The following is a 13,218-nucleotide window of genomic DNA, read 5'->3' on the forward strand; positions in this document are numbered from 1 at the left end:
CTTTGACTGGTTCAATGAGAGTTTCTAATTGGATTACAGAGTAAAGGCGCATTTTTCCTGTCGCACCTGCCTGTGGGTGAGAGACGGTAGGGAAAATCACGAATACGCAGATTGCTTCGCAACAGGCAAATATCCGTTCTAGTAGCCATGCAGGTCCTGGGGTCGATGGTGGCCACCTTCAGGATGGTGGAATATGCTCAATTCCACTCCAGACCACTGCAGCAATTCATTCTGTCTCGCTGGAACAAGGATCATCGCACTATCAGGTCCCAGCTGCTGCATCTCTCTCCAGAGGTACGGTTGTCCCTGACCTGGTGGTTGCAGACAAAGCATCTCAGGCAGGGTCGCCCCTATTGGGTGTCGGATTGGACATTAGTCAAAACCGACGCCAGTCTTCAAGGTTGGGGGGCGATGACGGGGTCACACACTTTCCAAGGAAAGTGGTCAGTGACGGAAAGCCGGCTACCGATAAATATCCTGGAACTAAGAGCTATATTCAAAGCTTTAGTGCAGGCTCAGGAAATCTTAAAGGGCAGGTCGGTGCAGATAAAGTCGGACAAACGCACCGCTGTCGCCTACCTAAATCATCAAGGGGGCACGAGGAGTCGGGCTGCCTTGGCAGAGGTATCAAAGATCCTGGTATGGGCAGAGACTCATATGCCCACGATATTTGCCGTGTTCATTCCAGGAATCCTGAATTGGGAGGCCGATTTTCTCAGTCGGCAAGAGATAAATGCAGGGGAATGGGCCCTACATCCACAGGTTTTTCGGAACCTTGTGGACAGGTGGGGTCTACCAGAATAGATCTGATGGCATCAAGAAGGAACAACAAGGTTCCCAGGTACGGATCCTGGACAAGAGATCCGAGAGCCGAGTTTGTAGACGCACTGACAGTAAAGTGGCGTTACAAGCTGGTATATCTGTTTCCCCTGTTTGCTCTTCTGCCCAGAGTGGTCAGAAAGATCAAACAAGAGGGCAGCACCGTCATATTAATAGCTCCAGCGTGGCCGAGACGGCACTGGTTCACAGATCCACGGTCTCTCTCCATAGACACTCCATGGCCTCTGCCATTGAGACCGGATCTGTTGCTACAGGGTCCCTGCTGGTACCCGGATCTTCATCGGCTATCTTTGATGGCATGGCTCTTGAGGCCTCCGTCTTGAGGGAAAAGGGGTTTTCCGAGTCTGTTATACGGACGATGCTGAAGGCACGGAAACCATCCTCAGCCCATATATTTTATAGGGTTTGGCATACTTTCAGTGGTGTGAACTGAAAGGGTATGATCCACATAAATTCCTGATATCCAGAGTGCTGGATTTTCTTCAAGCGGTCTGGAAAAAGGGCTCCGCCTGGCCTCTTTAAGGGTACAGGTGTCAGCTCTTTCAGTCTGGTTCCAACATAAAATTGCTCTGAGACCGGATATAAAGACCTTTTTTCAGGGGGTGTTGAGGATTCAGCCTCCCTTCGTTTCCCCGGTTGTTCCGTGGGACTTGACTCTAGTTCTGAAAGTTTTCAGGCTCCTCCGTTCGAGCCTTTAAATTCAATAGACATCAAGTGGCTAACAGCAAAGACGGTATTCCTCCTTGCTATGGCATCTGCACGTAGAGTGTCGGATTTAGCTGCGCTTTCCTTCCGGGAGCCATTCTTGATATTTCATCAAGATAGAGCAGTACTATGTACTAGGGAGGGTTACCTTCCGAAAGTGGAGTCTAAATTTCATATTAATGAAGAAATAGTAGTTCCAGCATTTCAGGGCACAAGTCTCTCACAAGGTGAGGCTTCCCTGGATGTGGTCCGTGCGTTGAGAATTTATGTTAAACGCACGAGCAAATGGAGGAAGTCCGATTCACTTTTTGTGCTTTATGGTTGTCATAAGCGTGGCTGTCCAGCCAATAAACAGACACTGGCCAGGTGGATTCGCATGGCAATTTCATTCTGGTATGCGTGTGCCGGATTCAGTGACGGCACATTCTACTAGGGCGGTGGGTCCATCATGGGCGGCCTGCCGGGGTGCTTCTCCTGAGCAATTATGTAAAGCAGCCACATGGTCTTCCATCCATACTTTTGTCAAATTTTATGCCTTTGACACTTTTGCCTCTCAGGATGCGTAGGATTCTCCTCTCTTTCGAGAGTCAGGAGCGTCCCCGCCCGTAGGGTTAGTGCTTTGGGATATCCCCAACGTAATGGCTGTGGACCCCATGGACCCCGAAGAAGAAAATAAGAGTTATGGTATAACATACCTTTTAACTCTTTTTTTTTTTTTTTTTTTTCTTCGAGGTCCATGGGGTCCACAGGACACCCACCCAGACGCACCTGTAGTTCTGGGGGAGGTTTTCCGTAGTTTCTTCTCTTGAGAGTCTGGACTCGTAAGTATGGGTCTTTTCTTTCTTACCCTTTGTTTGTCTCTGCCTGCTTGAACTTGGTAACGAACTGGCTACCTGAGGCAGGAGGTGGGGTATATGAGGAGGAAACCTGGTGCATCCTGGGAGCAGAGAGCTCATTTGTATTAACTGTTTGGTGACCGGGATTCATACCCCAACGTAATGGCTGTGGACCCCATGGACCTCGAAGAAAAAGAGTTAACAAAGGTATGTTATACCATAACTCTTATTTTTTTTCTGCTGGGTGCATACTTTGAAATCGGCCAGGGCGCGATGCCCCACTAAAACAGCTTAGCGGGAGCGCTATAGCACATGGACCAGAGGTTCCCAAAGTCTGCCATTACAGTCCAGATTTTAAGGATATCCATATCTGGTTAAATCAAATTGACTGAGGTGCTACTTAAGTCACCTGTGCTCAAGCATGGATTTGCTTTAAAACCTGGATTGTAATGGTGGCGTTTGGGGAAAATCTGCTACAGACAATTCCCCCCCCCCCCCCCCCCCCCCCCTACTTCCATGGGTTCATAGAAAAACATTTAACTGTGTGTGAGTGTTAGTAAGTAACACATACTAATAATATTGGTACAGTACAGGCCAGGGATAGTTGAGAAGTACTGTACTAATTTTTGAACAGCAGGGTTAATTTAGCTTTCTGCATTAGTTACAGGAGAAAACATGACTGTGAAATCGTGTATTGCATTTATCTAATTACCCTACTGTCATATACTCTACAGTAACTAATAAAGTAAATCAATTACTTATTGGCAAATGTGGTCACTCTATTTTTGGGAAATTCATTTATTCCTCTCGACATTTTAAGAACGATTTCTGTCCAAGGAAGAGTATGGCAAAATAATACCCCATTGCCCACGACTAGACTGCGATAAATACTTCATGCTGCTAACATCCACTACATTACAATAGGTACCACATGCAGCCACATTGTACTGCGATATAATTAACCCATCCTGCCGTCATAGTTTACATGTATTCTTCTACTATCTCATGATCTAAACTACTATTTGACCCTTACTGAAATCACGTATTGTACATATTTAAGTACACCAAGGTTCACACTGTAGTCTAGATAGAATGCTTGTAAAATATGCATTTGCCAGTTATGAAGTCTGACAGTAGAAAAATAGAGGAGTCGAAGGTTTGGCGTTCCGACATCAACTCTGGTTCTATGTAATTTTATCAATTCTTCTGATGTCCATAATCTATGCCGACATGTATAGTGATGTTAGCAGTATTCAGATGAATTTCAGCCCTGTGTGTATCCAAAGAAAACGTATTTGTTCCCACTTCCGCTTCATGACACATATGTTTTGTTGGACTGCGGCCTGTTTGACGGATGAGTAAAATAATATGAAAGCTTACATCTCTGCTTTTATGAACTCGTGTTTCTGTTTAACGAATCTAAGGGGATATTGCTTTGGTACGGTCTCCTGTCAATAAACATCAGCAAAAAGCTTTCATTCACCAGCATAGCTGTTACTCCCGCTGCCCAGGACTTCAAATACTTTATGTACTGGGCTGTTTTTGTTGAAACACACTTTAGAAATAAAAAGCATCATGGTGGATTTCTTTAATATCTTCCTGGATGTTTCATAAAACATGATACCTGGCTTTGAACAATATAATAGATCATTTTCTCGTTCATAAAAAATGAGTGTTATCGGAGTTTTCTTTGAAATGTCAGAGATCTAAACAGAAGTTTTTTTTTATATCCCCCCTCTCCAACACCCCTCCCCCATTCCTCACCGTACACAGTTTACCAGGTGTGCTGTAGTGCGTTTGATATCCGTATGTAACATCCAAACTTTGATCTGGTGGTCTGGCATAATGTAGGCCAGAGATCAAGTCAAGAAGAGGGGTCCTTCTCTGCCAATGCTTGTATGTTGATGTGTTATCTAGTATAATGCCTAGATTAGTTACTTTTTTATTACTGTGTTTTTAGATTTTATTATTTTTTTTAATGAAGTTCTTTTGTTTGTTTCAGCCGTACTTTTTACTTTCTCTTTTTTCCCCCTCCTCTATAGCTCATATGGCAGCGTCTTTAAAGCCATTCACAAGGAGTCCGGGCAGGTTGTTGCAATCAAACAAGTTCCTGTGGAATCAGATCTTCAAGAAATCATTAAGGAGATCTCTATAATGCAGCAATGTGACAGGTAAGCAGATCACATATTGGTGCATTCCCAGATATTATTGCAACTGGTTGTGTTCACGTTATCTGCTGTGTTGGCTTCCTCAATGCAGACGTCACAGCTATTGCCCTGCGAGGTGCTTCGCTTTGCAGTTTTAAAACCACTGCAGCTTGTCAAGCTCTGTGCACTGTGGTCAGCTCCCATATGAATGATGCTGAACTTTGCAGTTTTCCTCGTACTAAAGCAAATCATCTCATGTTTTAGCTATTGTGAAAAGTAAATGGAAGAGTTGAATAACTGTTTGCTGATGATGTCAGTCAGCACATGTATAATACAGGCTAGGTCAGCAGTTCTTACAGTAAGAGGCATGCCATCATTTTAGGGAATGCACACCTAGACATATGCAGGCTATAGGGGAAATTAAATATATAGGAGATGCAATAAATATTCTGAGGACAATAAAGGAAAAAGGAGAGTAATCATTTTATTTATATAGCACTGAAAACAGACTCAAGTCGCTTTACAGAAATTGTGAACATAAAGTCCGTTATTGCAGCTGCTCAGCGTTGATGTCATACAGACTTTTTTTGTGAGGAGATTTACAAAAGAAATTAATGAGGGGAGGGGGTAATTTCTTGTGCGCACATAAATAAACTTGATAACTGACTGCCACCGCCTCATCAAACCTCTACTGCACAAAGAAATCGGGAAGGGAATTCCATACTCTCATAAGATGATCGCTAAGTACTTCACCCTAAAGTCCCAGTAAGAAGCTCTGCTAGGAGGGGAATGTCATACCCAATATGATCACTGAGCCCTTCCTCTTACAGTCCCTGTGAGGAGCTCTGCTACACAAAGTAATGAGGGGAATGTCATACCCAATATGATCACTGAGTGCTTCCTCTTACAGTTTCTGTGAGGAGCTCTGCTATACAAAGTAATGAGGAGGGGAATGTCATACCCAATATGATCACTGAGTGCTTCCTCTTACAGTCCCTGTGAGGAGCTCTGCTACACAAAGTAATGAGGAGGGGAATGTCATACCCAATATGATCACTGAGTGCTTCCTCTTACAGTCCCTGTTAGGAGCTCTGCTATACAAAGTAATGAGGAGGGGAATGTCGTACTCTCATAAGATGATCGCTAAGTACTTCACCCTAAAGTCCCAGTAAGAAGCTCTGCTAGGAGGGGAATGTCATACCCAATATGATCACTGAGCGCTTCCTCTTACAGTCCCTGTGAGGAGCTCTGCTATACAAAGTAATGAGGAGGGGAATGTCGTACCCAATATGATCACTGAGTGCTTCCTCTTACAGTCCCTGTGAGGAGCTCTGCTACACAAAGTAATGAGGAGGGGAATGTCATACCCAATATGATCACTGAGTGCTTCCTCTTACAGTCCCTGTTAGGAGCTCTGCTATACAAAGTAATGAGGAGGGGAATGTCATACCAAATATGATCACTGAGTGCTTCCTCTTACAGTCCCTGTGAGGAGCTCTGCTATACAAAGTATTGAGGAGGGGAATGTCATACCCAATATGATCACTGAGCCCTTCCTCTTAGTCCCTGTGAGGAGCTCTGCTATACAAAGTAATGAGGAGGGGAATGTCATACCCAATATGATCACTGAGCGCTTCCTCTTACAGTCCCTGTGAGGAGCTCTGCTATACAAAGTATTGAGGAGGGGAATGTCATACCCAATATGATCACTGAGCCCTTCCTCTTACAGTCCCTGTGAGGAGCTCTGCTATACAAAGTAATGAGGAGGGGAATGTCATACCCAATATGATCACTGAGCGCTTCCTCTTACAGTCCCTGTGAGGAGCACTGCTATACAAAGTAATGAGGAGGGGAATGTCATACCCAATATGATCACTGTCCCTGTGAGGATTACTGTCACATAGTAGTAGTGTGGAGCCCTCAGTGCTGTAGAATTCTTTAGGTTACGCAACACATGCACTCTTCCATTTATCGAGCACAGGGCTCTGTAGTTTATTACCTGTGCTCACTACAACAATGAACTCTCAGACGTGATTTGCTAGATGCAATGATCAGTTTTTGCACTACATCCCAACTATGATATGATATCCTGAGAAGTTGTCGTTGGATTATCTATATTAAAAGTGACTGCTGGCGCACAGGAAAACATTACAGTCCATTGACTTGCAGTTCTGTTGCTTTTTTTGGGCCTTGTACTTCATATTAGAGTACAAATCCCTAATTATACCTTCTGTTGTCCAGGGCAGGCTGTCATTTCTATACATGGCTCTAATTATGCTGGAATGTTTATGCGTAATAAACTCATTAGTCACCTGTGTGGATATCATTGCATTTCAATAGGAGTCTCTCAGCGAGCCAGATGTTTACATTTTTTGTGCACTACCAGTAGAAGACGATGTTGCGAAAAAATGCAGCCCTTCTGGCCTGCTGCATATATAGGCCTCAGGCTTTATCATTACCATCTATTATATTATCATCTGCTCATTCTAGTTGTGTATAGAAGCCAGACTCTGTACTAAAGATAGGTGTCTAAATACCGACGGTTATCTTTAGCCAGATGCCGAAATCCTGAATTAAGGTAAGCAGGGACTGTTAGCTGTTAGCCATGGGGGGGGGTTAGTTTTAGGCACCCCCAGGGGGACTTAGGGTTAGGCACCCCCAGGGGAGGGTTAGGATTAGGCTAGGGGATGGGGGGGGTTAGGGTTAGGCGCCACTGGGGGGCTGTTTAGGGGTAGGCATCCACCCGGGAGGGTTAGGTTTTAGGGTGCGAGAAGGGGGGCGGTTAGGGTTAGGCATCACCGGGGTAGGTTGGGGTTAGGCACCAACAGGGAGAGGTTAGGGTCTGGCACCACTAAGGGAGGGTTAGGGGGGTGAGAGGCGAGGGTTAGGGTACTTACCAGCCCTAGTCGGGATCCTGACTGTTTGGGATTCCAGCATCTGCATTTAGCCTGCCGGCAAAACATACATTACATACTGATTCCCGTGTTACAATACTGCTACTACACTTCTCAGAATTAGTTTTTTTTTTTTTTTTTTTTTTTACTTGCACATAAACACTTTTTCCAAAACTTAGATGTGACACCAACTTAGCTATGTATAAAATTGGCAAAACGCCAATAGATATTAGGGGAAATAGAGGTATAGTCTAACCTAGCCAAACCAACTAGGTTAGAATATACCTCTTTTCCTTAATATCTAAACTGACGTGTAATGTTGTTTGATGGTGAATTATTGTGAGATCAATACAGATGTGTCCTCATACAGCTAGCATCAATACATCGTGCGTTGCAAGACAGCTGGCGCCAGTCAGGTCTCGAGGGCCTCTGCTTGCTCCGAGAGTCACTTTTTTTTGCACCTCTTTCGCTTCACAAGTCTGCAATAATTAATTTGATATGCGACACTTTTGTATATCTGTGTGCGGCTTGTTCTTTATACGAAGCACAATGGAGCTTGGCGTGGGAAAAACACTTCATATACAGACTCAGACTCTGTATCGTATATCAAATTAATCAGGGCAGTCTCGTGAAGCGGTTTGTCGCATCCGATTGCACCTAAGATGCATTTCTGGGTGAAAAAGAGCAAAAGTCGCAAGGCACGATCCGAGTTGCATGGGACCTGGCCCGCCGAGGAGGGCTGATTGGCACGACGGCAGCAATAGTGTGTGAGGAGCCATCTGTACATGGTATGAAGAGCAGTACAGTGCTCATGGTTACTGTTTTATGAATAGTTTTATCAAAAGTTAGCAAAATGATTTATTCTGTGCATGGAAATATTAAATCTTTATTTTTCCACTTTGTTTAGCCACTATGTAGTGAAGTATTATGGCAGCTACTTCAAAAACACTGACCTATGGATTGTCATGGAGTACTGTGGTGCTGGGTCTGTCTCTGACATCATCCGATTACGGAATAAAACAGTGAGTATATTAATGCGACCATTTAATAAAATGTCACTGACGTGTACAATTTATGCTTTTGACCTGTCTCTGTACTTGCTGGTCCCCTTCTCAGTCGACAAAGCCAGACATCTCCTTTTACCCCAGTTACTTTCTATGTTTGATGCAATTATAAATATCTGATTTTATATACTGTATATGGTAAAAGGTATTAAATGAGATGTGTTTAAAAAGCAAAGTAATTGTAAAGAAGATGCAATACAAAACGTCATGTTTCATGTGGGGAGTGTACATTGTGTTAATTGCACCATGCTTTGTTACGACTAGGTTAGAATATACCGCTTTCCCTTAATATTAAACTGACCCTGGATCTGTTTTACTGTCCCTGGAAACGAATGAAATGCCAGTCACGATGCAAAGGTTAAGCTGGGTATATACACTATACAATATATCGTGCAACCTTGGTACTTTTGACCAACCTGCATGACCTTCGTACAGTGTGTGCATCCAGTCTGTCGTTTACATGCGCCGCACAACGCATGTTCGCCGTACATCGCATGGTCCCATCCGATGTGCCGCACGTCAGGACGATGCGATTAAATGATGTGGTGCACACCACGCATAGTGTACAGAAGAAACAACTGATTGGATACAATCCCCCTGCACTATATATTGTGCTGTCGTTCAGGAGATTGCATAGGGTGTACGCTCTATATAGTGTGTTCTGGGGTTAGTGAAATTAGAAGGACTGTTGCATCCTTAGTTACATTGTTCAAATGTGTACCTAGCTGTCAGCTTACGACGGTGCGACCCGACGATGCGTATGTCGCCATACACACTACGCTATCCGCTGTACAAATGCATGATAACGTTACACATGTGACCGCACCGCGTCGGCCGTGGAAGTGTCCCATTTGATAGGCAGCACAGCAGATGGGTAGATTCAATGAACGATTGCCTAACACGACGGGCATACACACACACACTATACAATGTATATGATATATCCTTGCGATCCGAGTAGAGTAAAATTAAGGCCACAGTTATTTCCAGTTCAGGCTCATGAGCGCCTTAATTTACAAACATATGTCAGCTAAAATCATCTTCATGCCAGGCAGTAAAGTTACATTGGATAATCTCTAATTACTTTACTTTGTAAATTGCCTTCTGCTCTGTCCCTACTAAACGTGGAGGAACATTTAAGAAATTTATTCGACTACTCTTTATTGGACATATCACTGAGTAGTAGTAATGTGTATGCCACAGTTGGAATCAGTGTCTTATTAGGATATGTGTGCACTTGCATCATTCGAGAAAGGGGCAGGTTACCAATGAGGCGGATAGTACTTCAGTCCCAGGCCCCCACATAAAGGTGTTCCTATTGTCCTGACATCATGAATATGACCAGCTGGCCACACTGTTGCTCATAAATCATAATGATTAAAATTGTATTTCTATTTTCCTCATAAAATGCAATTGACATATTTAGAGATACATTGTGGCTTGTGGTGTAGGGGTGTACACGCCCATAAGGCACTGGCCACACCCACTCTGCACTGGCCACACCTCCTCCGCTTCTCACAATAGGCCCTTTGATAGTTTTCAGCCCCAGGCCTATATGTACCTTAATCTGACCCTGCATTCGTAGGAGGCACCTGTTTTTTTTATAAATGGGGCTGTTGTAACCTCTTTTTAATGGAGATGTCATAACACCAATGTTCAAATAATTTATCCTTATATGTGTAACATATATTGTTGCTAAATTTATTTTTGCCATAGTTTCTATTTGTTAATAGATTGCCTGGGTTGGGGTGCGCCTGCATCGATTCCATGTTTGCCATAGAAATAGTTTTCCCTGACGGTGGTTACTAATCTGTTCTGCTGTAATGTGCATTAGCAAATGTTTTCAGGAATATTGCAAAGGATTCATGCTCAGGTATGACATATGTGTTACAAGCATTTTAAAGACTAATAAAATGCATGAAACGTTGTGTGTAGCATCACAATACCCACTATCACTGTTACTAGAGTTACTAGCATTACAGTACTGTTCCGTTTTTTGTTTTCTAACTTGCATGTTATTGTAGTTAATTCTAAGGGGGCAAATCAATTGTTTATCGCTCCCATAGACCCTCTCTATACTGACAGGGAGCTGTTCAATGGCTGACCGCATTATCGCACCCTAATGCACAGGATTAGTCGCATTAAGCGGCTTCTCCCGTGCTAAGTGCCAGGCACGCTGCAGTTACGGCACAAACGGCACTTGTTACTATCCCCAAAGCCCTATTTTATGTGGATTTCTGCTCACACATCAGGATGGTGCGAGCAGAAATCTGCTATGAGTGCAGTCTCTGGGCTTGTCGCCCAAAACAATTTAATCCACTCCCGGCCACTTTAGATGGGAGCGAAAAACAATTTAATCACCCCTCCTCCCTCGCAAATGTATATTATTATTATTATTATTATTCCCCATGCGTTCACCAACCTTAGGCTCCGAATGAATTTGACTTGTGTTCTAATTAGGTTGTAAAAATATTAAAATTGACACTAGTGGTTTCCCTGGCCCAAGAAAGGCCGGGGGGTCCTGTGACCATTAGCTAATACGCCGTGCCTATCAGTACCATGGACAGTGGCAAGACGTAGGAGTGTTTACTCTAGAGCGATAAATTACTGCAAGTTTCTCCTCATGTATGTATTAAATGTCATAACATAGAAGGAAATAAGCTTTAAAAATCATACATGAACTTTTTGTTTGGAATATATAGGAAAATAGTTTCCCTGCCTTCCACATAACAAACTCTTTGGCGGCGTCTATAGGCGATGTGCAGTCAGAGTGCAAATGTGGCTGGTTTTTATTTTATTTGTTGACCCGATCCAGTGAAAGGAGAGAGCGCTGAGAAAGTTTTGCAGTGGAAACTTTTCTAATAAGTTCCATAATTGTTTAACATCTAAATTGCTCAAAAATAGAAACTACTGGAAAATTACAAATTATGTGTGGTGACCATAAACAAGGGAAAGTAAATGCAGCCTGAGAAAGGAATGTTAATGGATTCAGGCTAAATACATTTCTCTATCCATACTCCTTCAATCTCGTGAGCATTAAACCAACCACCTCAACTTCCCAAATCTGTTTTCAGAACTGCACGAAGCTTCCCCTCTGACCATACAGCCTGTAGCGCTAGCAGCCTCGCTGACGTGAGCGCTTTTGGTTTTGTTTGCCTGTGTGCTTCTGTCTCCTTTAATCTGTAGGTGAAGTGGCCTTTATTTTAACATGGCCGGATCTGCAATCATGTAAAACCTCAGAAACGTCCCTGTTTGCTGATCACAGTAGATAAGACGGATTGTACATTTTCCAGCTGCTTGGGGGGGAAAAACATCTGCAGTTACCACAGAGCATGATATTGCATTCTGCAATTGCTGGCCAACCCCAAATGGGGCTTTGAAGTGGGAAGAGAGCATTTAACCTTATGCATATAGGCAAAATAGGTTTTCCTTTTTCAGGAGCTCACTGCTCCCTCTAGAGGAGAGTCCTTGCATCGCTCTGCAAGGCTCATATAAAATCCTGGAGTTTTGTGGTCACTGTACAGTGATTAGTATATTAATACTCCTGATAATACTCCGTGAATCAATGACGTCTTATGCTACTGATCAATCTGGACTATTTCTCTTAAGGTGTGTTCAAAGACTTGGATTTGTTTAACAGGTTTACTATGCAGACAGAAATGTATAGTGTCGAACCATTTTTATTTAAATTGTGGTAAATAATGTACATATTTCTAATTTTATTCATGTAGGCCTATGATGCTTTTTACATTTTCTTTATTGAAGAGCCAAACATACATAGAACATACAAACAAGTACAAAGGTCACTGTCCTAAACAATTGCTCCAGGCAATGCAACTGAACATGCATAAAACAAAAATAAAAGGCCGTGGTGTAATGAGCCACAGATCCTTAGGGGTGAATTTAATAAGATGGGAGTTCTATTAAGAAGTGATGTTGCCCATAGCAACCAATCAGATTCCAGGTATCTTCAAGAAGACCCACTACTTCATCAATGCTTTCCAGCTCTCATCCCAACTTGCTACTACATGCTCCCTCCTCCCTGTCTTCCCCATCTGTATCATGCCCGTCTGTCTGCCCCTCTCCTTGAGAATGTAAGCTCTTGCGAGCATGGCCCTCTACCCTCTTGTGCTTCGCCTTACTTTATGTTCATCTACTTTTTACTCACCACTAGGACACCTAACACTTGGTGCCTATGCTTTGTTGCTTAATTGGGTGTTATGGCCACCTATGTATCAATGTATATTATCCATGTCCTTGTCCTTCATTGTATTGTATTTTACTGTAAGTCACTTTTTGGTTATGTACCTTGTAAGGTGCTGCGGAAGACTTTTGGCGCCATATAAATAAACGATGATGATGGTAATAATAATAATAGAAGGTGCTAGATAAATGAGTAGAATCTGATTGGTTGCTATGGGCAACATCACTTCATAAATAGAACTCCCATCTTAGTAAATTTACCCCTTAGCGTCGGATCAGGTTTTCACATTTGCTTATTTTTAAGCAAGAAAATGTGAGAAATAAAAGAATGAAGGGGAATGGGGTGTCGGCCCCAAAGGTATATTATGTGTGGCTTTTATTATATATAAATTCAATGATCATGCGGTGTCCATATGAATTAAGAAAATATATATATTAATTTAGAGCAACTTTTTCTATGATTTGTTAGATGTCTCCTTTTACCAATTAAATCTCAAGGTGCGTACACACCAGACTATTTTTTTTGCAC

General features: G+C 42.9%; 1 protein-coding gene across 1 annotated transcript in view; it reads left to right on the plus strand.

Annotated features, from left to right (window-relative positions):
• STK3 (serine/threonine kinase 3) overlaps positions 1-13,218 on the plus strand; it is a 240,699-nt gene that overhangs the window by 34,973 nt on the left and 192,508 nt on the right. Inside the window, exons 3-4 of the mRNA XM_088442695.1 lie at positions 4,424-4,552; positions 8,330-8,444. Coding sequence (XP_088298821.1) covers positions 4,424-4,552; positions 8,330-8,444 — 244 coding nt within the window. The remainder of the gene's footprint in view (positions 1-4,423; positions 4,553-8,329; positions 8,445-13,218) is intronic.

Source organism: Taudactylus pleione, unplaced genomic scaffold, assembly GCF_031769625.1.
Source record: "Taudactylus pleione unplaced genomic scaffold, aTauple2 ptg000314l, whole genome shotgun sequence".
NCBI classification, from domain to species: Eukaryota; Metazoa; Chordata; class Amphibia; order Anura; family Myobatrachidae; genus Taudactylus; species Taudactylus pleione.